We start from the raw sequence: 26,967 nt of genomic DNA on the forward strand, positions 1-26,967 counted from the left end.
TTTTATTTATTTTAATTCCAAATTAAACAAATTAAATTATTAATGAAAATTTATTTAAAATTTTGTTTTAATTAATAAATTAAAATAATCTAAATTTTAATAAAAGAACAATAGTTTTAAAAATTTTAATTAAATCCTTTTAAATTTCCAAATTATTTAATTTACTTGAAATTATTTAAAATTAATTAAATTTAATTAATTTTTAAGTTAAATATATTTTTTTTGAGATATTTTTTTTTTTTGAAATATATACCTATTTGAATTCATTTTAATTAATTATTTTGAAAATTTTTATTTTATTTTTATAAAAAAAAAAATTAATTAAATTATTTAAATTCGCAAATTAATTTATTTACTTAAAAAAATTAAAATTAATTGAATTTAATTTTTTATTTTAATTTTTTAAAAATTAATTAAAAAATCATCACTTACCATTTTCAACAACTTCTGTCGTCGTCGTCGTTTGAACTTTCGGAATTTCTTCAAAAGTCTTCTTATTGATCACGGCAGTTGCTACCAATTCACTCTCAATATCTTGATTAAAATCAACTTCATTCGCTTTTGTATTCGCCCGAATCTCCGGCTCCGGCGTCTTTGTCGACAAAACTTTAATTTCAACCTTCAGCTTCGGACTTATCTGCAAAATTTGCTTCTCACTCGACGAATCTACGAGTTCCGAGCCAACTGGGGGCGTGGTCACAGCAATTGTCAATGGGGGCGTTCCCCTTTCCTCTGACGGCGATTTCGTGCGACTTCTACGTTTTCTCCGCCTCTTCTTTTTCGTCGCGGAATCTTCCAACGACGTCACTGAATTCGACAAGAAATTCGTCGTCGTCGTCGATGAAGAAGAAGAAGGAATTGGCGCTGCTGCGAGAACTTCACGATGAATTGGGGGCGAATTCGATTCACTGCGACTTTTATCGCGAATGTGTCGATAATTTTTGAGAGATTCCGTTTTTGAAGGCTCATTTGGTTGTTTGACGCTGTTGTTGTTGTTGTTATTGCTGCTGGCGGCGTTAAAAATCGCTCCCGCCTTGATTGCATCCAAATTCATGAGTTTCGACTTGAGATCGAGACGTGGGCGTTCCTGGGCGTCATCTGGCGACGAGGTGCGTCGAGATCGAGATTCGGGGGAGGGGCTTCGATACCGATGATGCTCATTTCGGTTGTAATAAAGTTCCTCCCGTTGTTCCCGACGCTCGCGACGTTTTTTCTTCCGTTCCCGCCTCTCATCGCGACTATCGTAGTACTTATCACGACGATCTTCACGATGATCGCGATGTTTGGATTTCCGCCTGTCTTTTGAATAGGAGGAGCGATCACGGGAATAAGGCGAATTCGAGCGACGGGGCGATCTCGAAGGTGTTCGTGAGGAAGATTCACGCGAACGTCCCTTGGATCGACTCCGAGACTTCTTTGGTTGTGGCACATCAGGTAAGGGCGACAATTTTCTCACTTCCGTACTTGAACTAACCGCTGCCGGACTCAAATTCAGCGAAATTTTATCGAATTTCTTCGGTTGCAGCTTAAATTTGATCGGATTATCGCCGGGGGCGCGTTTCAAAGGTCTCTCCGTCGCATTTGTCTCCTGCAACGGATTCGATTCGGGCAGCGGGATATCCAAAGTTGGCATTTCATTGCAATTCACGAAATTTATTTCAGGTTTATCTCCGCTTAAATTCACATTTTTGACATCTTGCGTGTCATCGTCGTCAATTGAGACGATTTCCGGTTCGGATTTGTACAAACTTTCGTCGATGTGGGTCATCATTTCGTCAATTGGGGTCGTATTTCGGGTACTAGCCACCGAACAATCGTTGGAACGGGGCTCCAGCATCGACGTATCGCCCATAAGGAGGATTTCGGCACGCAGGAAAATGTCTTCGGGGTTTATGATGCGATCCGGGGGGTCATTTGAGAGGCCCAGGTTTTGATCTAGCACGTCACTGTCCTCTTTGTCGTTCACACAAATGACGTCGCTGTCAGATTCGCTTGTATTGTCGAACATATTCAAGTCTAGAACGCGATCAATCTCCGAAAGGAACGCATCGGGGATTTTTTCGGCGTCAATACATTCGTCGGGCTCGACTACAGGCTCATTTGACTCTGTTAATTTGAAATTTCGGAGTTTTTCCTGCATCCGGGAGCGAATTCGCTTCGTGGCGACATTTTGCAAGACGCGCTCGTACTCGATATTCGGTTTGTTGATGATCTGCTTCAAACGGTCAATGTCCATTTTGCTGATATTCTTCAATGCCTTGTTCGTCACTTCTTCGGCCTTCTTTTCGAGCGCGATTGACGAGATATTTTTACTGGCATTTACTTTGGGGCGTGTTATTTTTGCCTCGGGCACTTTAAAAACGCCGCTTTCCTCGCTTTTTTGACTAAAACTATTGCTACTACTACTAAGACTGGGTGCTGCGGTGCCTCCAACACCGCCAAATAATTCAACTCGAGACGAAATATCACTACTTTTCCCGCTGATGTTCTCTTTTGCGGCACTTTCGGGCTGTTTGCCGCCGTTTTCGGGCGACAATCGATGCGAATTTGGCGTCGAGGGCGCTATGGGAGGCGGTTTTGGCGCTAATGGCGGCTTATTTTGCAGCGCAAGAGATTTTTGCTGCGGTACAACGGTCAGCAAGGTTACGGGTTGCGAACGTTTTGCCTGAATTGGCCGTAAAATTGTCGTCGTTGGGTGATTGTTCAACGGTTTTGTCGTTATGAAGGTAGTTGCGGGTGTTGTACTAAGTATATTCTGCAAAGAAAAAAGGAAAAAACAAAAGATTAAATTGATTGCCAGAAAAATTGTGGAGGAAAAAAACATGAAATCGCTCATGTACGCCTCAAGGTTGGGATTTTAACAAGTTAATTGTTAGCGAATTCGCAGTAAAAGGCGTTTTTCTTTCAAAAATGACCAGAAAATTGAAGAAAAATGGAAAATTTATCAAAATATTTTCTATTGTTCTACAAAAAAATTTTATAAAGTGCCCGAAAAAATTAAAAATAAATATTATTTTTGATAAAAGGCGAAAGATTATGACTTTTCCGTCAACATTCGTATTAAAAATCATCTTGTCCATCAATTGACATTCAAATTCATGCCAAAAAAAAATTTTTTTTTACTGAAAAAGTGAGAACATAATTAGACAATCTTCTTTATTTTATTTTTTTTAACGAAAAATAAAAAAAATTTAATAAAAAAATGCAAAGAAAGAATTTTTTTTCTAAAAAAAAAAGATGAAAAACTCTCGTGCGTGAATAATTAATTTTAATAAAGTTACATTTTCCTCCGTGTTTATTTATCTAAAATAAAATCATCATAAAAATTTCATCATTTTATTATTTTCGCTAACATTTTATTCTACATTTTGTTTGTTTTGAGTTGCTTTTTTATTTTATTTTTGTTTGTTTATTTTCTTCTGACTTTTTTTTCATTGAAGTTTTTTTCGCGTCTTGTAATTTTGTAAGAAATTGCGTTGGACAGATACCTTTTTTTTTTGTTGTTGTAAACTTGTAAATGAATAATTAATTGATGTTGTTCGAAAGACTACTTAAAAGAACGAAAAGGATTTAAAAAATGTAAAAAATTAAAAGTAGGAAAAATTTTTCTGTGGAAAAGTTGATGGGAAATAAATTTTTTAAAAAATAAAAGAAAAATTTTAAAGGATTAAAGGAAATTTCTGGCTTTGTTTTAATTTTAATGTCTCAAGAGAAATACTTAAATGGTATTAAATAAAATATTTTTCTCGATTTTTTGGTGCAAAAATGACAGAAAATCATTTTTTTTTAAACGAATTGTGTATAAATGTTCATGAAACGTCGAATAAGGTCAAGAAATTGAACTTTTCTTTTTATTATTTGTCTTTGTCGTTTCATTTGAGAAGCAAGCAACTTAAAAGGTTTTAATATTTAATTTTTCGAGCGATTTGTTGTTATAGTTGACAGAGGCGATTGATGTGCTATTTAAGGTAAGAATTTTTCAAAATATTTTTTTAAATAGTAAAATTAATAATTTTTTAATTAAAAAATTTAAATTATTTTTTTTATTTTTAATTAATTGACTTTTTTAAATTTTTAAATGAATTTTTACATTTTTTTTTAATTTTTTTTTTAATAAATTTTTAATTAAATAATTTCTTAAAATACAATTTTTTAAAAGAAATATTCAGTTTTCGAACATTTTTAATTTTTTTTAATAAAAAAAAATATAATAATAATTAAAAAAAAATTGGTATTAAAAATTGTAAAAAGTTAAAACAAACATGTTTTTTTATTTTAACTTGTTAATTTTTTTTTTAATTGTGAAAAATATAAAATATTGATAAAAAATAATTTTCTTAACAATTAAATATTAAGTAGAAATTTCTTAAAAAAAATCTCAAAAAATTATTTTTTTTACCGAAAAATTGTTAAAATTTTAAAAATATTAAAAAATTGAATTTTCATTAGAAAAATTTTTTTTTTCAATTTTTTTACGGAAAATTATTTAATTTTGATACAAATTTGAAAAGAAATTTATAAAAAATTGATTGAAATTTATAAAATAATTTTATTTCAATATTTTTTATATATCCTTTAAAAAATAATTTTATTTCAATATTTTTTTGTCGATAAATTTAAATTTTTTTTATTATTTTTTGCTATTTTAGAATAATTTTTTATTTCAAAAACTTAGATAAACGCCTCTGATATTTATTTCATTCTTCTTGAATTGTTCCTCTATATAGCTCGTGATGATGCCAACGATGCCAAAATCGACAAAAAAAAACGAATGAAAAAAATATAATTCAATATCAAAACTTCTTGCAATGTCCCTCACCAACTAAACGAGAAGCAGATCAAACTTCACACAAATTTCTCTGCCTTCCTTGACCAACTTTTTAACATTATTGATTAATGCTATTACTAATACGTATTGACAAAATCATCAGTAAAAAAAATGTCACGAACGAAGAATGAGAGATCTCGAATTGCAAGACATTTTCATTAAAGAAATTCTTTTTCTCTCGAGTTTGACACGAATACGTGCATCATATTTCTCCTCTTTTTTTTCACCAGATATTAAATAATAAAATAATATTTCTAACACATAAGTTCATAATCAGATCATCAAGATTATTATTCCGATTCCATCCTATAAGTTTCAGTTTTTTTTTATTATTTTTTGATCGAAAAGTGATAATGTAACATATTTTGGTTTCCAGTGTCACACATTTACCAACAAAAAATAAAACATATTTTTTTTTTGTTGAAAATTAAATATCAGATTATTTGTCATTATTATAACCACAACAAAGAACGTGCAGTATAACTTGTATTCAAATCGTCATATGTGAGAGATCGAGATAGAAAATGCTGTCACTCAATTTTTTCCCGTAAGGCAGTTGCAATTTTAGAAAATGTTTTATATTTCATCCTATTTAAATTTTTATCATTTTTTTTTAATAAAAATTACAATTTTTTATACTGAAAAACGATAAAAATTTATTTTTTTAAAAAAGAATAATAATTATAATTTTATAATTGAATAAAAATTAAAGTTATTACTTAAATTTTAAAATACATTAGAAAATTTTTAATAAATAAAATTTAATTTTTTAATTTTTTTTTTTAATTTAAAATAATTTATTTTAGAAGAAATAAAAAATTAATTATTTTATTTTAATTATTTAAAATTATTTTTTTTAAATTTATTTAAGATATTTTGAACGAAAAAAATTATTTTTAAAATATATTTTTATTTTTTAAAAATTAAAAATAAAAGACAGAAGAAAATAATTTTTTTTAAAGTTAATAAAATTTTAGTTTTTGATAAAAAATAAAATGAAGTAAATAAATAAATTATTTTAAATAAATAAAATAAAATAATAATAATAAATAAAATAAAAATTTAAGGAATAAAATTAAATTTAATTTTAAAAATAAATTAAAAAAATAAAAATAAATAAAAATAAATAAATAAATAAATAAATAATAAATAAATTTAATTTTTAATTAAAAAATTATCACATATTTAATTTCAAAAAAATATTTTAGAGTTATTTATTGAAAAATATTTTTAAAAAATTGTTTTAAAAAGGACATAAAAAATTATTTATTTTCAAATAATTTTTGGAATTAAAAAAAAAATAACGAAAAAAAATTTAAAACATTTTCAAAAATTGTAATTGCCTAATTTAGACATTTCCTCTTCATTTCAAAAATTTTATGAACAGAGTGAAATGGAAATAAATGTCTGTTTAATAAACTCTGCAGTACATTAAAATACAAATGTAACAAAAAAAAAACTTCTCGTTTAACACACTGCTCAACACAATGGCCCATTATAAATTTCACAGAGTGTTAATGATTTTTAAATCCTGTCAAACCAGTGTGATCACTCCTCTATTTTTTCTCCATATGTACGTCGTCGTTGTTATTGATCACCTTCTGTTTGCTCAGGAATCGACACTGAATCCGATAATCCATTATACCGAGCATTATTATTGTTATATTAATATATTTTCAAAATAATAGTTAATACTTCAATGGCAAGAATGCTCGCCCAGGTATTTTAACGCATTTGTTATTTTTTTTTTTGAAAATAAAAATTGAGTCCCTCATTACCGTACGTAATGCCAAGTAAGTGATCGATAAACAACCAACCAGACGTTGAAATAATTTTTTTTTCGACATACGGTTAGAGGAGAAAAAAAATTAGACGACTCTATTTAATTCCATTTCAGTTTAAATCTGAAAAGGACAAATATTTGGGCTCTTAAAATTTAATCCGCATTCTGCCAAATGGAATTCCAATACATTTCGATGATCAATTCTAAGCCCGAGAAATCCTTAAGTCAACGTACAAATACAGACAAAGCGTATTAATGTCTAATCTGTTTTTGTGGAATCGCATGAATTGTCCGTCGGAACAAAAAGTAAAATGTTATTGTATGGAGGCAGATTGGCATGCAGAGTGTTTTGATAGGAAACGGATGTAAAAAGGAAGTTATTGTTATGGTTTGGTGTGATAAGGATTTTTTTTTTGGCAAAAATTAGGTTGGTTTTTGGTGTTAATTTTTTTTTTTTTGCATGAATGAATTGAGGTTTTATCATTTAAGTGACAGAAGTAATTGAAATATTTTGAATTGCGATTTTTTTTAGTACGGAGAAATTTTAAAAAAATCTTCATTTCTGGAAATAAATATATTAAATACGAAAAGTTATAATTGATTTTAATTTTTTTTTTAAATAATTTCAATTTGATGAGAAATGATAATTTATTTCTCCAAAAATGTTGTTTTATTAAAAAAAAATATTTTAATTTTTTTTTTTATTTATTAAAATGTTTATTTCATTTTTTTTTATTTTAAAATAAATATATTTTTATTTTTTGTTAATAATTTTGATTTATTACGATTTAATTTAAATAAAATTTTAATCCAAAAATTAATGAATAAAAATATTAAAATAAATTAATTAAATTTTTATGCTATTAATAAAAAAATAATTATTATTTTTTTTTTGCAAACTACATTTAATATATTAAAAAAATTGAAATTGTTAAAATTTCAATATTTTATGACAAATTTTATTTAAAAAAATTAAAAACTTTTAAGTATAAAAAAATAACTTCGAAATTTAAAATTAATTATTTGAACTTTTTTAATGAAATAAATTAAAAATCATTAATAAATTATTTAAATAAAAATAAATTATTAATAAATTATTTTAATAATTTGCTCTATTTTTTATCAATAAATTAAAAATTTATTTAAAACTTTTTATTTATTTGTAATTTATTTTATTAAAATTATGAAATATTTCATCAGTTTTCATTTTAAAAAAATAATTTTATAAAAAATATTTATTTTTTTTTAATCGATTTTTGATTAAAAAATATTTTTTTAGAGATGTATTTAATTTATAAGAATTTATTTATTTAAGAAAAAATTATTTTCCATTAAAAAAATCTTTATAAAAAAATTAATAAATTTCATGTAAAAATATTTTCACTGTCAAAATTACAAAACATAATAAAACAAGAAAACTTTTCCATAAAAAATCAATATTTTTGCACGCCTCGAGACAAAATTTTTAAATTTTGATTAGATTTTACATGAATTTATTCATAATATTTCCATGTTTTTCTATTACCAAAGCAGAAAAGTTTTCACTTAAAACTAATAAATGTCTTTCTCCAAGCAAAAAAGTAGTTGAGCGATTATTTAAAGTTTAAAAAGTCTTCATTATCTAATCATTAAAACTGGATTAAAATTATCATTATTTGACTTTTTTTTAAATATTAGCTTTGGAAAAGTTTTCAACTATACAAAAAAATAAACTTCAGATAATTCAAATGAAGATAAATTTGCATCAAATTTGTGCGTACGAGTTAATCAGACCAGAACATCATCAAATTTTGTGACATTTTCCATTCATAAATCTGATTTTATTGCCATATCATTGCTACTTGCTGCTTTTTGATGTGCAAAAGACGACATCGGCGGGATAAGTGTCTAAATTGAACATTTTAATGATTGCATTTAATGGCCATTTAAAACATGAATATATGAGCCATTAAATTCATTTTCATGCAAAGTTGTTTGTTTTTTTCCAATTTTTTTTTTTATTTTTCCTAAATCTAATAAATAATTTTGCATGCGAAAAAAAATGTTTACTCACATTTGGTGACTGAATAAATGTTGGTGAAATCTGTTGGTTGTTACGATTAAACCACGTGGCGTTGTTACCACCACCTCCTGTTTGTACAGTTTGCCATGGGCTCGTATTTGTTACCATATTTCTGCAAATAGAGAGAGAAAAAAAATAAATTGTAAATATTTTCTTGCTCCGGAATGCTGTGAGGTTTGCGGTTTTCATTTTGGAATATCCCGAGTGAGTGCGAAAGGTGCCCACAAAATAACACAAAATAAAATAGTAATTATAATTATTATGATTTTGCAATTGTTAATTTTCATTATTTATTATTAATAAGTAAAAACGATGCAAAAACGGGATGTCATGTTAAATGCACAGTTTCGGGATGTCACAAAGGTGTAAAAGTTTACATGATGCACGAAAAATCGAAAGCAATTAACAAAAATTGCAAAATTGTTTTAATTCAATTTGGAAAATGAAATGTTTCTCGTTTGAATGCACTGGCGAGAAGTGACTTTATGAATAAATGAGGAAGTAAAAATTGCAATTTATCTGATGGTATTTTTCGTTTGTTGCTTGACTTAATTCGTCGTTTAGGGATTTCTTTTAATTGAGAGTGATTTGGAATTTTTTTATTTCAGGATTTTATTAGTTTGGAAAGGATCACGGTTCGCAAGGAAAGGTAAGTTTTTAAAAAAATAATAATTAAATTAATTTAAAAATTCATAAATAATAAAATTAATTATTAAATTAAATAATTTTTATATATATTTTTTTAAATAATTTAAAAATAAAATAAAATTAAATACATATTTTAATTTATTTATATTGATTATTAATTTATAAATATTTTTCTAAATAAAAAATAAATAACTTTCAAATTTTAAAATAATTTAAACTTTTAATATTTTTCTAAATAAAAAATAAAAATTAAAAATAAAAAAAATTATAAAGAATTAAATTAATTATTAATTAATTGATTTTTATATTTTTTTTAAAAAATAATTTTTAAATTATTAAAATAAAAAAAATTAAATTAAATTAATTTTTAATTAAAAAAAAAATTAAAATTAAATTTTATCAAAAAAAAAAAATAATAATAATAATAATAATTTATAAATAATAATAATTTTTTATTTTTTTAAAAAAATAATTTTGAAATAAAATTTTAGCGACGGCATTTTTTCAAATAAATTTATAAATGGAGTAAATTAAAAAGTTTATGGATATGGAGAGAAAAATCATTCATAAATTGGAAATAAGGTAAGTTTTAGTTAATATTTTGCTCAACGCATTTAAGATAAAGAAAAAGCCCTTTTAATGTTTATTTGTTTTTGTTTTTTAGGAGTAAACAAAGCTCAAATCCTACAAAAAACTTCAAAGAGGAATAAAATGTTGTCAAAAAATGAAATCGAAGAAATATCAAAACCGATTTCTTCATCAGGATTTCTGCCAAAAAGACTTTTTAAAGCCTAAAATCTATTCCAATTAATTCAAACCAAGCAAAAATATTTTTTTTATCCAAACCAAGCGAAAATTAAAACAAATTTATGATTAAAAATTAAAACTTTAAAAATTATTCAACGAATTCTCAGACCCTGAAGTAAATTACCAAGAAAAAAATCCTGAAGACGTTCAAATCTCATAAAATTTGTCAAGATTCTCATTGAGAGTATTTCAATCATGAAACATGGTGACAAATTTCACATCCATTAAATTCAAAAGTATCACCAATGAAAATAAAGAGGGAAAAATTACGTAAATCGAACAAAAATGGCAGAATTTAAAATTCCTCGAACCCTCTTAAAAATCACAAGAAACAATTTATCATCAAAGAAACTTAAAAAATCATTTTTTATGACAAAACTAGACTGTTACTAGACTGCATCTTATCTTATTTATCATAAGCTAAAATTTTAGAGATTTATAGTATCAAGTCTCAGTAAACAAAACGTGAACTGATATAGTAACAACAATCTAATTTTGTATCAAATTTCTTAAACTTTTCAAACATTTTGCTTTCCCGAAAACCGTAAAAACAAAAAATCTAATTAAATTAGTAAAAAATTGATCCTTACAGTAACAATACGGTGTTACTACTGCTATTGTATAGACAATACATTTTGATATATTTTTATTTTTTTTTAAATTATTATCCTTAACATTTATTGACTTTATTTTGCTTTTATTTTGATTTTTAATAAATATTTTCTCTTTTATTTTTTTTTAAATTCTCATTAATATTTTATATCTCATTTTTTTTTTAAATAAATAAATTCTCTTTAAAAAATAGAGAATTTCACTTCACTCTTTTTTTTCGCGCGTTTTATGAAGATTAATTATATTCATCTGCTCATCATAATATTTATTATTATTTAATTTTGCAACACGAGATTTTCATTTATTTTTTTTTAAATATTTTTTATTTTCACTTTCTTCTTTTTTAAATGACATTTTCATAGCCATTGACATTTTTTTCATGTATCACTGATAAACATTATTTAATTTATTTAACATATAAGCATTTAATACGATTGATATGATAAACCGCTTAATTTAGCGATATGTATATGTTGTCATATTACTCATGTTGGCCCGAAAAATGCTATCAATAAATAATTAATAACGCCAAATTTGCGCTTCACTAGTTTTGTAATTATTTGAAATCAAACTCGGTTTGAGTAATGTATCCGGATCCGAGTTAATCCCATTTAATTATTTTACTATTCATGTTTTTTTCTGTGTAATTTATTTGATAATTATGACAGTTTTGACGATTTCATGCGACGATAAAATTCACGTCCGTTTCGGTGAATGGCAAATTCACATCTGAATGTTCTAAATATAAATTTCGTATCATATTTTTGAAGAGTGGATGAACTCTTTGTGTATATGAATGAACTGTTATACGGGAGTTATAACAGAAAACCAGGCATGAATTTCACGTTTTTCTACAGAAATGATTTAAAAAGGAACAAGAAATCGAGGGAGAACATCTTGTTGGAAATCATTTTTTTTTCTTGCGAGTAAATATTTGAATTTTTTGTGTCTATGAACCCCTATGGAAGGTACGGGATCGAAAAATTAGCAAGTCCTTCGTGTGTAAATAACTTGTTAAAATATTAATCCCACCCTTGTTCTCGTTCGTACAAATATGCGACAATAATAAGTCATGTCAATAGATATAAAATGTTCAATCAGCTGTTCATTCATCAATGCAATAAAACTAGATTTAGACATCAACATCATCATCATCATGAATGGAGAAACGGAGGTTTGTTGTGTTTATTTAATAATTTACGTAATGTTTTTCTGTGTCCTAAGCTGCGCTCGATAAATTTGTGTGACATTTATTTACATAACATAACGTTATATCGGCGCGCTGTGGATAATATCTCTCGACGTGAAATGATGCAGAAGCTTAAATTAACTAGTTATACTTGTGCAAACAAGGAGACAGGCGAAGGTGGGGTGTTTGTTGATGGAAATTCTGACTAATGGAATGCTTTTTTGCAGCTCTAATGGATTTACAAGAGAGAAGCAAGTTCATCAGTGGTTAATAATTAAAATACAAAAATAATCTCCTTACTGCCGAATTTCGAGGTTGTTATGGCGTTCGTTCAATTAACGCGATAAAAGGTGTGAGGGTTTGAATTTCAAACATTTTAACAATTGTATCATATATGAGAGATTGTAATCCAATGGTTTATTTTTTTTAATGGGAGATGTGAGATTTTTGATCGCTCTTTGACTCGTAATGGAGAGAAAATGTTTTACGTTGCGAATTTTTTTGATGTATGAGGTTCGGAATGTCTTTCTGAAGTCTATAAACGTCAAGAGCTGAGAAAAATTCAGACCTAAGTACTTTTTAGGTCTTAGTTTTTCTCAAATTTTGACGTTTATAGTCAATTTTGTTTTTCAGACAGACATTCCGAGCCTCATACGTGAAAATTTTTGCAACGAGAAGTTTTTCAGATTTTTTCAGCTCTAAGTTTTTAGCTTTTGTAAAGCTTTCAGCTCTTGATTTAGTTTTTAGCTCTATGAAAGTTAGTTTTTAAAACTAACATAAGACGTCTTTTTAACAAAAAAAAATCTACTCTTCTGGTTACCGATATTCGTTTTAGAAAAGAGCTGAACAAAAAGCTGAGAAAGAGCTAAATTTCAGGCCTTTTAGTTTTTTCTCAGCTTTTTGTTCAGCTCTTTTCTAAATCCTCATTTACGTTTTAAGAGTAGATTTGTTTGTCAAAAAGACGTCTTTTGTTAGTTTTAAAAACTAAATTTTATGGAGCTGAAAACTGAAACAAGAGCTGAAAGCTGTTCAAGAGCTGAAAACTTGGAGCTGAAAAGATCTGAAGAGCTCCACGTTGCAAAAATTTTAATGTATGGAACTAAAAACTGAAATAAAGAGCTGAAAACTGTACGAGAGCTGAAAAAAATCTAAAAGTAGAGCTAAAAGCTTCTAAAAGCCCTAAAAAAGTTCGAATTTCATAAAAATTCGTTCGAAATACGCTCAAACTATTTTTAGATAACCTTCCATCACATTGAACGAAGATTTAAATTCGACAAATGATAAAATAACAAACTTTCCTCCGATGAATTGACATGTGGTGTGTAAAATAATTGAGATCCGAATTATGTCTTAAGGGTACATCGTTTTTTAAACGGAATCAACTGAATGTTTATTTTTGTTAGATCCGATTGATTCTTTTTTGAAAGGGATGACATTTTGACTTTGGATTTAAATTCCTGTGTAATTTTGCAGATGAATCAACAAGAAAAATTGCCAACGATCAGAAAAAAACGAGCAAAAAAAGGTATCTTCTCACTTCATTATGTTCGTTTCCATCTAACGTGGCACCGTTTATTTATTCATTCATCGCATATTCCTCCGCACCCGATACGAGATGAATTAAGATGAAATCGAGATGGAGCAAAAAAAAGGTACTTTTACGTGGATTTACTCTCTCTCTCATCAGCAGCGTTGATCCAATTTTTCTCTCCATGTCAAGTCAACCATAAGCCATGCTAGACACTTTAATGTAATAATAATAGTAATAATTTTCCTTTTTTTTTTTTGAGGAGACCGTGTTCGTGTGTGATGTAATTTGCAGTAGAGAGGTGCTTGAACGAACGGTCCATAATCGCGCGCCGTCTTTGGCGCAACAACGTCCTTTTATATCCGAGCAAATGTTATTTTTTCATGTTCCGACGTAAGTAGGTTCGTAAGAGGAAGACGCTATTGAATGTGGCGAAATTGAAAATGATTTGATATGTCGTCGTCGATGTCGTTTCTTTGATATAAGAGTGATAGAGTGTGGGGCATTCAAGTATTTGCATCAAAAGAAGTGTATCGAATGTCATCGCGATGATGTTAGGGGAGACGGGTTTTCGATAAATTTTTATAGATTTTTGTCGAAAATTGATTTTTTACATCGCCTAAAATTTGAAAATAATTTAATTTTTGCAAAATTTTCTATTTTTTTTTAAATAAATTTAAATTTTTTTTAATTAATTAATTTAACAATTTTAAATAAAAAATAATTTTTATTTTATGAGAATTTTTAAATTTTTATTTTTTTTGTATTGAAATTAATTTTTTGACTTAAATTATTTTTAAAAATTTAAATTTAAAAAAAAAAATTTATTGAAAATTATCGAGTTTTATATTTAAAAATGTTTATTAAACTTCAATTTTTTAAATAAAAATTGTAAAAAAAAATTTAAAATAAAGTTTAAAAATTTTTTGATTAAATATTTGATTTAAATTTTAAAAATAAATTATTTTTTTTGTTTAATTGAACTAAAATAATTTATAAAAAATTAAAAAAAAATATGATAAAAAAATTTTTAAAATTTTAAAAATTTTCTTTTAAAATTTAAAAAAATTTTTCTAACAAAATCTTTCTAAAATTTTTTTTTAATAAAATTTTTAAAATCGTAAAAAAAATAAAATGATAAATTTTTTAATTTTTATCAAATTTTTAAAAAAGACCAAATTTCGTAAAAATACTTTTTAAAAAATTTTTAACAAAAATACTAAAATTTCCATCAAAAAATCTAATTTTCATTCATTTTTCATCTATTAGAGCTCCTTTTCTCGCTCTTTGTCACGACTGACAACACTTGAACTTGACGATGTCATCAAATATCAACAACCTCCGCTCATTGTAAGAGCTAAATGACGCGTACCTTGCTACTTGTTCGGGATGATTGTGTCATTTATCGAAATGAATTGGATACAAATAACGCCCAATGTGTTGATTGAAAATAAAATTACTGTCAATATATCTCGTCGCAAAGTATCCGAGGGTTGGTTCTTACAAGACATTGACCATCTTTGCAAAAAAAGTTTTTTTTTGCAAGTGACAGTAATCCGTCTTCCCTTTTGTTATTATTTTGCGATGAAGAGTGGTTCTGTGGATTTACCGACGAAATTCATCACTTACAAGGGGCATTAGTTGCAATATTTTTGGGGATTTTATTCAATTTTATTTCTATTATTTATTTTTCCTATCCTCGAGATGAAAAGAAGGAAAAACTCGAAGGAAATCCAGTCCTTGTTAACTTTTCATCGTCTTGTCAAAAAATTTTCCACGAAATCCCTCTGTTGAATATTTTATAAAGTGAAGAAACTTTTTTTTTTCATTCATCATCTTCGCTTGATCTCTCATCGCACTGCCGTCTGATGGATGCAAATCTCGCAAAAAGAGATATTTTTGTAGCCACAAAACGAAAAAACAAGTGTTTGTGAAGTTTGATGTGCTCTTGAGGAGGAGTGAATTAGATACGGCATCGCATGACATAAAGATGCGTGAATAATGATATTACAAAACATATAATCTAAAATGACTGCTGCTTGTATACTTTATTACCCCTGATGATGATACAAATTGCACAAAATGCGTCGCAGACTCGTTCTCGACGATTTTTTTTTTGTTGCTCGTTCGTGAATGCGGCAGTGATAAAAATAAATTTCTCGTAAAAGGTTAAAGTTGGTGATGCATCAAAAAAGGCATAAAGCACAAAGGATTAAATTCAAGTCATTGAGGAAGAAATTTATGACGACCTTGAATTTTTTAATTTTTTTTTTGGATTAGAAAAATTTATTTTAATTAATTAAATTTATTAAAAAAAATATTTTTTAACAACGAATTTTTTTAAAATTTTATTTTTAATTTTAAAAAATATTTTGAAAATATTATTTTTTTATTTGAAATTTTTTGTTATAAAATAATTTTTTCAAATGTCAATTTATTATTGAATTTAAAAATTATAAAATTTATTTAGTTTATTTAAAAATTTAAATTAATTTAATTTTTATTTAATGGTCATTTTTATTTAATTTTAATTAATTTAATATTTAATAAAAATAAAAATTTAATAAAAAACTAATTTTAATTAAAAAAAAAATTAAAATAATTTTTAAATTAAATTAAAAAATAAATTAATTTTTAAATTTAATTTAAAGATTATTTTTAAAAATTTTGATGAACTTTTGATTTCTTAAATTCTCACATTTTTTAAAAATTATTTTATTTTTTTACAAATTTTTTAAATATTAAATAATTTAATTTTAATTAAAAAAATAAATAAATAAATAAAATACAAATAAATAAATATCATAAATTTAACTCCGTTATTGATTCAAATCAACTTCAACTTTGCACAATTAACAAACGACAAAAATTATTAAATTGAAAAAAAAAACTTTTCTTTTTTGCTCCAGCAGTAATTTAATACAAATTATAATTTTTTAAATATTTTTGAATGAAGTAATGATATAAAAACATAAATGCTCAAGCACACACAGCAATCATCCCATCATCGTCGTCATCGCATATAATACATTTGCTCATGATTTGAGTTTGAATCGTTGAATTAATAAAAATTGATATTTTCATCTCATCTCTCTTTCTCTATTATATGATCATTTATGTTTTTTTTTGCTGTTGTTGTGATTATGAACGATGTACAAATAAATATTATTATAAATAATATTAGATTGCCACCGTTTTTTATTTTGTGTTTGTTTTGTTTGGTACGTTGATTAAAATTGAAAAGAAATAATGGGATTGGGAGGGAAAAGTTCAGTAGTCAATTTCTGATGGATATCATGCGAGAGAAGAGAATGTGTAGACAAGGCGTGATTGACAAGACATGCCCTTGGATTTAATATGGCATTGAATGGAAAAGTTACAATGAACCACTATGTTTTAGTTTAAATTAGAGAAATTTTTATTTTTTTTTTTTGAAAGTTTGATAAATTTTTAAATTTAATTTTCAAATAATAAAAAAAATTGTAGAAAAAATCATTGAATTATTTAATTTTTTTTTATTTTTGATCCAAATTTTTGAGATTCATATGCAATTTTTTTTTATTTTTGCACGTTTTTAAATTTTGCGAATCAAAAGTTAATTTTTTAAAATTCTTAGCTTTTAAATTAAATTAAAATTATTTTTAATATTTTTGTAAAATTTTTAAATTTTTTATTTTATTTAAAATTTAATTTTTTTATTTAATTTATAATTTTATTTTTTTTAATTTTTTTATTAAATTTTTTAATATTTAAAAAGAATAATTCAATTTAATTAAAAAAAAAAATAATTGATAAAATGTTATTTTTCTTAACGTTTATCTGAAAATATCTTAAAATTTCATTTAATTTAAATTTTCTAAAATTTTTCATTAGAAAATTAAAAAAAAACAATTTATAAACCCTTGTTTCATACATTTTAGTGCGCAATTTTAAACACATTTTTAAAATCTAATTTAAATTAAATTAAATAAAAAATAAATTTTTAATAAAAAAAATTTAATTAAATTTATTTTTTAATTTTTTTAATTAATTAAATTAAATTAAATTTTTTAATTAATTAATTAATTAATTTTAAATTTTAATTTTAAATTAAAATTTCTTCTTAAATTGCGTCTTTTTAAATGTTGTCAAATATAAAAATACCTAGATTTAAAAAAACTAATTTTTCATGAATGGTTTTGGCATTTCCGACCGTTACTTCTGAAGATCTCACCTCTGTCTGAAGACTTAATAGACCTGATACTTTTTTTCTGAAATAACTCGTTTTCTTTTCATTGTTATTTAGCATCTTGTAAATCCATCAAAAAAAGCTGAATAAAAAAATAATAGGGTAATCATTCTCTTGAAACACTTAATTTTCACTCAGCACTTATTCATTATATTTGTTTAAAAATATAAATAATATAATAATCATCCAAGCAGCCAACACACATAATAATATTTTTCAATGACTGATCAAACTCAATCGAGACCAGAAGCCTAAAGTGTTTGTGTACAACAGCAGAGTCTTGTTAAGGTAAATACATATCCTTGTTAGAGGCAACAATGACACTGCACATCTGATGGACTCGAACACAAAATGGTCAGATACATATCTAGATAATAAATAAAATACACACAACACAGCGCATTAAAAAACAAATTTTCAGTGGAAAAAAATAAATACAAACAAAAACAAGACAATTTTTATATGTATTTACTATGGTTGTTGTTAAGTGGTTGTAATGTCAGTTCGGATGCAGATACGTAGAACTTTCTATTTAACGAATCGGTTTGAGTTCAAAAAACTTCACAATTTCAGCTGAATTTTTGGTCCCAGTGAATATTTTAAATTTTTAAAGTATTATACATGCAACATTTGCCCCAGTTGACATTTTAAAATGTTTGCCCTTATGCACATTCAAGATTTTTGGCCCAATGCGAATTTAAAAACTTTGACCCAATGCAAATTTGAAAACTTTGACCTAATGCACATTTAGTATTTTTGCCCAGTTGCCATTTAATATAGTTTACTCAATGCACATTCAAAAATGTTGACTAAATGCACATTTTAAAGATTTAAAAGACATTTAAAATTTTTGCCCCAGGTGACATTTTGAAATGTTTGCCCTTATATAACTTCATTTTTGACCCAATGAGATTTTAAAAATTTGATCTAATGCGCATTTAAAAAAATTGCCTACTGCACATTCAAGATTTTTGACCCAATGCAAATTTGAAAATTTTGACCTATTGCACATTTAAAAAATTTCCTTATGCACATTCAGTATTTTTGCCCTAATAGTCATTTTAGTAAAGTTGTCCCAATGATCATTCAAGATTTTTGACCCAATGCACATTTTAAAGATTTTAAACCAAAACACATTTAAAACTTTTGCCCCAGGTGACATTTTAAAATTTTTTCTTCATTTTATGAGGACTTGTTATAAGGCAAGTCTCTATAGCAGTTTCATTTAATGGGAAGTTGTACGTACAATGCGCGACGACAACATAAGCTCTTCAGTCAGGTAGAAATGACTCAATTATAGCAACGCATTTTTTTTTTGAGTCAAGGCGCATCAATAACGATGAGATTGCAAAAAGAGGTAGCCACCACACATGTCAGGCATTCGTTCGAAACTTTGCTTGAGACTAAGACGAAGAGAAACGTGATATCGCAGAATGCACGATAAAGTATCAATTACATTGCAGGATCAAACTGTTGTGGTTTTCGCTCACTTTCTGTACGAAACGCAAAAAAAAATCCATTCGAGTCATTAACATGCATGATTCTCAAAAAAATCGGTCCATTTGACTTGAACTGCAACAAGTTTCGTTAAATGGTCAAACAAATTGAAATTGACGCCACACTGCTAACCCGGGATTTCTCGGAAGAAAAGCAAATTTTTTTTTTGGTAGCTAATTTACTTGTCAATGCCGATCAATATCCAGCATTAAATGGATGGATGTGAACGCATTTTAATGGAATGCTGAAACTGATACCAACTACTGTGTTGCTAATTCATGCATATTTCAGTGGAAATTATTGGACACATATAGAGAGAAATTGAGATAAGCGATTTATCGTGACTAGTTGACTGTGAAATGCACTCCAAACTAAAGCGTAGTGAAGTAAAGAGACACAGGATAAAGTTGTTGAAAAAGTATCTAAATGGTAGAATAATCGGTCTGTTATCCTTTCACCGCTACAGACAAAACTTTTCACATTCATTTTAGTTTTTGTTTCAACTTGTTGCGTTCCGTGATAAAGTGTCTGATATGTGGCTTTTAAATGCTCCTTTTTTTATTTAAGTACCTGTTGAAAAAGGAAATTTATTGGGAGAAAAGTTTTGCAGATATGGAAATATTGCGAGAGGAAGTTTCAGTTTTAATAGCTTTGTTTTTAATTTATTAAAAAAAATAATTTTCTTTGATAAATATTAAATTTTATCAATTTCGAATTAAAAATAAAAATTTTCGAAAAACAATTTCAAATTAAAATTTTCGAAAATCAATTTCGAATAAAAATTTTCGAAAATTTGTTTTCGAAGTTAATTTTCGAAAATATTTTTTCGAAGTTAATTTCCGACAATAGGTTTTTTATAATTTTTATCAGTTAATTCTAAAGAAAGTTTTTTTAAATAAATTTCGGAAATTGTTCGAAAAACTGCATAAATAATTTACAAATTCCAATTATAAAATTTTCGAAAATCTTAAATTTAAAATTAATTTTTGAAAACTTTTAAGATTTCCTTTATTTATTTTCGAAAAATTTGAATTAGGAAATGATTTTCGAAAATTTTGAAGACGTTTTTTTTACTATTTTTCGAAAATTTGAATTCGAAATTGATTTTCGAAAGTTCAAAAATTTTCTTCAAATTTTTTCGAAATTGATTTTCGAATTCAAATTTTTAAATTAAAATTGATAAAACTTGATAATGTTTAAAATTTTATCAATTTCGAATCAAAAATTAAATATTCGAATATGGGTTGAATTTAAATTTTCGAAAAATTTAAGAAAATCATAAAATTTTTCGAAAATCAATTTCGAATTCAAATTTACGAAAAAATTAAAGAAAATTATTTAATTTTTCGAAAATCAATTTCGAATTCAAATATTTAGCTAAAATTTTCAAAATATTCTATTTTTTTAAATTTGGAATGTTGAAAAAGTGAAAAAAAAATATTGCGAAACACAAATTCCACACAAAATGACTCTCAGCAATGATACCACTACTTAGAGAGCGATATAGTAGAAAGAAAGAAGAGAGAGCTTAAATTGTCACTGCAATCCTTTTTGACAACTGCAAGCTGATCAACAAGCAGTGAAAAAAACTCCAAGTATTTGTAACCCATAACAATAAATATTAAGTGGACCAGTTTTGCTTCTTATATGAGTTACGACGAAGAATGTCTTTATCTTAAAAATATTTTGTATAAAATCATCATAACGCGCAACAAAATATAAGCTCCGCATCCGAAGCGAAAATTAATTAAATCATCTACAGATATCATTAAGAAACAAGACAATCGGGCCATTAAAATGTCTGATACGCGATGCTTTTTTTGCTTTTGAGGACATGTAATGCGATTGTTGCACTCCGTTTGGCATTCGGTGGCGATGGATTCCTTCGAGGTAAATTATGACTTTGTCTTAATGACTTTTTGCATTTTGTTCGAAAAAATGCAAGATGATAACAATAAAATTTTATATATTTTGCCTTCGCATCAAAATACGAGAATATCAATGACAAATGACCAAATGCACCTTACGTACATTTTAACGAACAACGAGAACGGTAATTAAGACAAAGTTTTGAAATGTTTTTTTGTATGTTGCAAAAATATGACAAATTATTGATGAAAAGCTTGCTTGATACAAAAACGACAAAAATGAGTCAGCAGTAATTAATAGAATAAAAGGTGTTGTTCGATTTTAACGAAAAGAAAGCAATGGATGAGGGGGCCAAGATACCAGACAAAAGAATAGTAATCATTGAGCATGACAGCTATCTTGACGCGATAATTACTATTTGCTGTATATGTGAACGAATTTAAACAATATTGTGACACAAGGTGTCACTAATGAGTGTTTCGTACTACGGCAACGACTTGACATTACACATTTTGTGTCGTCTCCTGTGTCGTTTTTGTGTAAATGAGAACAATTAAACAATGTAATCTTGTCTGTTGGATCTATTTCAACGTGAATTTAGAAGTTTTTTGTTCTGAAAATTACATAAAAATAGAAATTTGTAAGAAATGTAATTTTCGATATCGAATTTTCGAAAATTTGAATTCGAAATTGATGTTCGAAAATCATTTTTTATAGATTTCTTGAATAAATTTTAATCAAATAAAGTCTTTTTGAAATAAAGAATTATATAAATTATATTATTAATTACTTCGAAACTCACAATTTAGAAAAATTTTTTTTTCGAAAATTTGTATTTATAATTATTTTTCCATGATTTTGATGATTAAAAAAATAATCTATAAATATTGCAAAAAAAATTGGATATAATATTGTATATATATTTTGGAAAATTGGTATATTTTATTAAACTAAAGTTTATTTTTAAAATTTTAATTCGAAACAAAATTTTTCGAAAATTTGTACCTTTAATTGTTTTTCAAAAAAAAAAAATAATATTTAATTATTTTGATGAATTAAAAAAAAAATAGAAAAATGGGTATAATATTTTAGTGAATTAAAGTTAATTTTCTAAAATTTGAACTCGTAGTTAATTTTCGACAATTTTGATTCGAAATTAATTATCAAAAATTTTTATTCGAAATTAATTTTCGAAAATTTTTATTCGAAATTTATGTTCGTAAATTTTTATTCGAAATTAATTTTTGAATGATTCTTTCTTATGTTTAATTTTTTTCATGTTTTTCTTAACTAATTTTACTAAACTTGTTTAAAAAATAATTTCAAAAATTGATTTTCGAAAATTTTAATTCGAAACTAATTTTCAAGTTTAAAATCGAAATACATTCGAAATTAATTTTGGTTCAAGTTCTTCGAAATTAAAGAATCTTTCTGAAGTTTTTTCTTAAATTTGAACTCGAATTTGATTTTCGAAAATTTGAATTCGAAGTTAATTTTCGAAAATTCTAATTCGAAATTTATGTTCGAAAATTTTTATTCGAAATTAATTTTCGAATGATACTTTCTTATATTTATATTTATTTAAGTTTTTCTTAACTAATTTTACTAAACTTGTGTAAAAAATATTTTTGAAGACTGATTTTCGAAAATTTGTATTCGAAAATGATTTTCGAAATTAACTTTTTAATCTTTTTGTAAGTTTTTATAGTCAAAAGTAATCTCATTCTTTGTCTAAAAAGTATTCTCTTCAACTAGACCCAACATTAATTACTTACACAACTAGAAAACGAGTAAACGAGATTTATTCGAGACTTAAAGTGATGTTTTATGTTGTGATTTCAAACAATACGAGTATGATGACAAACACAAACCGCTACAACAACAGCAAGGGAGATGAATGTTAAACATATATAATAATTAGATTCTTAGATGACCAGAAGGTAAGTGAGATTACACAAACAAAACAGCACATGAGACATAACCCTTGTAGCATCTATTTTTGATGTAATTTGTTGCCAGAGTTTATACGAAGATTGACTCCCGCTCTGTTTCCAAATTGATACACAAAAGAATTGGAAAAGACAAAAGGAAATGTACCAGATTAATATTACAAATTTACTCATCTTCATTCGTTTTGTTTGAAAAAAAAAATCTAAAATATAATATCATAATAACAGAGCAAGCAGAACAACGAATAACAGGAGGATGCATCATAAGCCGTGAAACTCGATACACCCTCATCTAACGAACGAACGAGCATTATTATTACCTCTTACTCTAAAAGTCTCGACGTTACTTTTCCATTTCCTACATTTAAATGTTATTTAACGAGATATTTATTTTTGAGATTTACTTTTTACGCATATTTAACCACAAATCAGGGATTTTTGTGTCGTTGACGAGTCGTGCCTGGTGAGATATGACCGAAAAACCCGAAAGTGCATCATTATGTGATTCGGGAAAAGTGATAAGCTTCGTACTCGAGCAGGTGTGAAAATCAGTCTTATCGTAAAAGGCATCAACATAACAATACAAAACGATGAAATGAACAATCATGTTGCGGTTGTGTACGACAAAGAATGAATTTATGCAACAGGAGGACTGTTATACTCGGAAGTTGTATAGAAAATGAACATTTTATGTGAACGTGAAGTGTATAAAACATAAACTTGTACAAGATTTTCGTGCAAGTTTTGTATAGGAAAGGAGAGTTTGGTTCGTTTCGCGGGATTTGAGGTAAGAATTTTTTATTTAAAATAATTTTCTTCTTTAAAAAGGCTTTAAAAATTAAAAAAAAAGTTTTTCAAGTTTAAAGTTTTATATTTAAACCAAGCAATATTTTTAAAGTTAATAGCCAAATTTCGAAAAAATTGAATCAACCGTAATTAGTTACATTAGTCTGTTTAATGAATTGTATAACAAAGTTAACATATCAATTTCAATTTAAATATCCGAAAATTTACTCAGTAATGAGATTTTTATTGAGTTTCAGTAAAAAATTGATACAAGGTTAAATGAAGGTCAAATGTTCAAAAAGTTCTTTTTGACAAAAATCATGAAAAATTGAGTTCAATACTAATTTAATAACTTAAAACTCAAGCTTTTAACAAAAACTGTCCGTTACTACCTTCTTTTTTACACACAAATATCCTTTAAACGAACTCATTCATTCATAAATTTCATCCTAATTTTCCTCCTCATTATACAAAACAAACAAAAAATCTCTGAATAGATATCACTTAACACTTTTTCATTATATATACCTTGAATGGCATTAACCATATATGCAAAAAAATAATTAATTTACACATTTTTGTTTCTCAAAAAGCTATCATTTACTTAAGATGATTCGCTTTATTGTGCGATAAATAATTATATCGTTAATATATTAAATTTCTCACAAAATCTTGAGTGTAATTCGATACCGAACCATACGCGAAATCTCTCGATATACAAAGGCACGGAAATGAGCCTTATTAAAGAACGCGATCAAAACAGGGATCAGTATACCTACGTTCTTTGACATAGATACGTATCATTGTTTCAACAGAAAATTCTGTGGATGGACAAAAAATTAGGTAAAAAAATTTGTAAAACTTAATCGACCGGAAAAAATTTGATTAACACAAACACTGAAAATTGTTGTTGTTGCAAATTACCCACAACGTATGGACAGAACAACGTTGATGATGATTAATGATCAGAAAGCTCAAATGATATATAAAAGGTGCGTTTAGTTAGTAATAATTATGATTATCTGATGGGCAAAACAACAAGATCATTACATCATAAGACGTTCCGACAGTAGCTGGTAGAACGCGAGAACAATTACACGACAACGACGACGACGATTTATTTGATTGTTTATTACTGTTATTCATCATTTTATTGGCCTGCCAGCGTTATTCAATTAAAGATACGGAGGATCGGGATTTATTAAGACATTATCTTTGATCCCCTTTTGAAGTTTATATTGTAATTATCTTGCTACAAAAAGTTAATTATTCAACAATGGAAGAAGAAGCTCTGAATGAATTTTTATAATTACTTTGGAGTAAAAAACAAAGTATCATTACAGTACAAACTGTTATTATGAATCGTTTATTTTATTAATGTTTATTTCTTTGTTTTACAGGATAGACATGAAAAGGAGTTTATCTTGACGAAATTCAACTTTTGAGGAAATTGAATTGAAATTGTATTAAAAAAGACGAGCGGAGATGATTTTAAACTCTCTAAGGATTTCCAAAGGGATCATTTTCATTTGTTTTTTTCGAAACATACCGCAAATACAATGGGGGAGCTTCATATAAAAAGGATGAATGAAGTATATTGAGTATTTGAGCGTATTTCAATATATATTGGTAAGTATGACATTGAACTAAATGAACTCCAGAAAATACAAAACAGAGCTTTGAGAGTAATGACGAAAGGAAACAGATATAGCAGGATAAGCGAAATGCTCCATCAAACGAATTTGCTAAGTGTCAAACAAAGAATAATGTACAATGTCCTGGTAATGATTTACAAGTGCACCAAAAACATGCTATCTGAATATTTAAGTGTAAATTTGTCGAAAATCAGTGATGTTTAACCGTATATGTTAAGAAATACACGCACATTGCCTGATTTTATCATTTCATCGAAAAAAGTATGGCATGAGACTTTATAAGTTTTGTTAGTTATTTAGTCTTAAAAGAGTCAAAAAACCTAAATTAAAAATTCTGAAACGAGCTTTTGAAATTTTAGGCACTTTTAGTTTGTTTAGGTATGCCAAGGAGGTACTTGAAAACCCCCAAATCCATTAATAGATGTCTAAAATCTCAAAAGCTTATTCTAAAGTTTTTAATTTAGGTTTTTTTCGATTACTTTAGGTCTCTAACTAACAAAAAACTATTAAAAAATCTCATGCCATATTTTTTCGATTAAATGGGGTGATGTGAGACATCAACTCAAGATACTCCATGTACTCTATATGGCTCAAAGGTGTAAATTATTTTAACAAAATGACTACGGACAGACTTCTAAAGTAACCAAACATTACTTCAAATCTCAAATGTCTCTAAAATGTGGTAAAAAACGAGATTCAAATAATACCCGAGGCAATCGGTTAGACAACACAAAAAGGGACACATCTCACGAAATTACATCATAATTAAATCAGAGAGTTTATTTTCTGTCTTTCTGCACAAATATCTGATTATCGAGTTGACTTGTTTAGTACTTTCCTTCTTAAACCGAAAGAAATACAAAAAAAAAAAATGAATGAAAAAGAAAGCCAGATGGTTTGGGACTTATTGTTAAAAATACTTCCACATCACCGGAGTCGAAATCAATTAAAGCAATAGGTGCGGGCGTGAATTCATTCAAGATGACGCAAAAAGGCATGAAATTCAATTTTTCAAACATATTTGTCGAGGATAAAGGAATCATTTTGATTTGAAATTGATACATTTTTATCAAAATTTCTGTCTTAAAACATAATTTCACAGTTATAGTGAGAATGCCTTGCAGTCTTTTAATCCAAATAGCGTCATTATCGCACAGATTTTCACACATAACGAGACAGACACGAAGAATTGAAAACCGCAAAAGTTTTGTTTTTGAAATTTTCTTGTTCATGAGCCAGATTTTCAAAACCGAAAAACTTTCTGTACGTTGGCAATGAACAACATTGTTAAAAATAGAGTTTTAAATAGTAGTAAATATAAATATAAATTAGTTTATGTAAATGTGCTTTAATTTGCGTTTCACAGACTCTTTTTCTTGCATTCGCAGCAGTAGTTATGTTAATTATTTGGCATAGAAAATTCAATTTAAATTTTCAAATAATTTAAGGGTTTTGTTTTTTTCCTGCCTCTTGTTTGTTGAACTGCCTTCTTAATAAAAAAAAAAGAAACAAAAAAACAAAAAAAA

At 26.5% G+C, this 26,967-nt stretch overlaps 1 protein-coding gene across 4 annotated transcripts in view; it reads right to left on the bottom strand.

Moving 5' to 3' along the window:
- LOC134834318 (serine/arginine repetitive matrix protein 2) overlaps positions 1 to 26,967 on the bottom strand; it is a 144,669-nt gene that overhangs the window by 9,929 nt on the left and 107,773 nt on the right. For all 4 annotated transcript variants that reach the window (XM_063848938.1, XM_063848940.1, XM_063848939.1 and 1 more), the window contains exons 2-3: positions 8,665 to 8,785; positions 433 to 2,755 (exon numbers count right to left, since the gene is read on the bottom strand). In XM_063848938.1, the coding sequence (XP_063705008.1) occupies positions 433 to 2,755; positions 8,665 to 8,785 (2,444 nt within the window). The remainder of the gene's footprint in view (positions 1 to 432; positions 2,756 to 8,664; positions 8,786 to 26,967) is intronic.

Source organism: Culicoides brevitarsis, chromosome 3, assembly GCF_036172545.1.
Source record: "Culicoides brevitarsis isolate CSIRO-B50_1 chromosome 3, AGI_CSIRO_Cbre_v1, whole genome shotgun sequence".
Taxonomy (NCBI): Eukaryota; Metazoa; Arthropoda; class Insecta; order Diptera; family Ceratopogonidae; genus Culicoides; species Culicoides brevitarsis.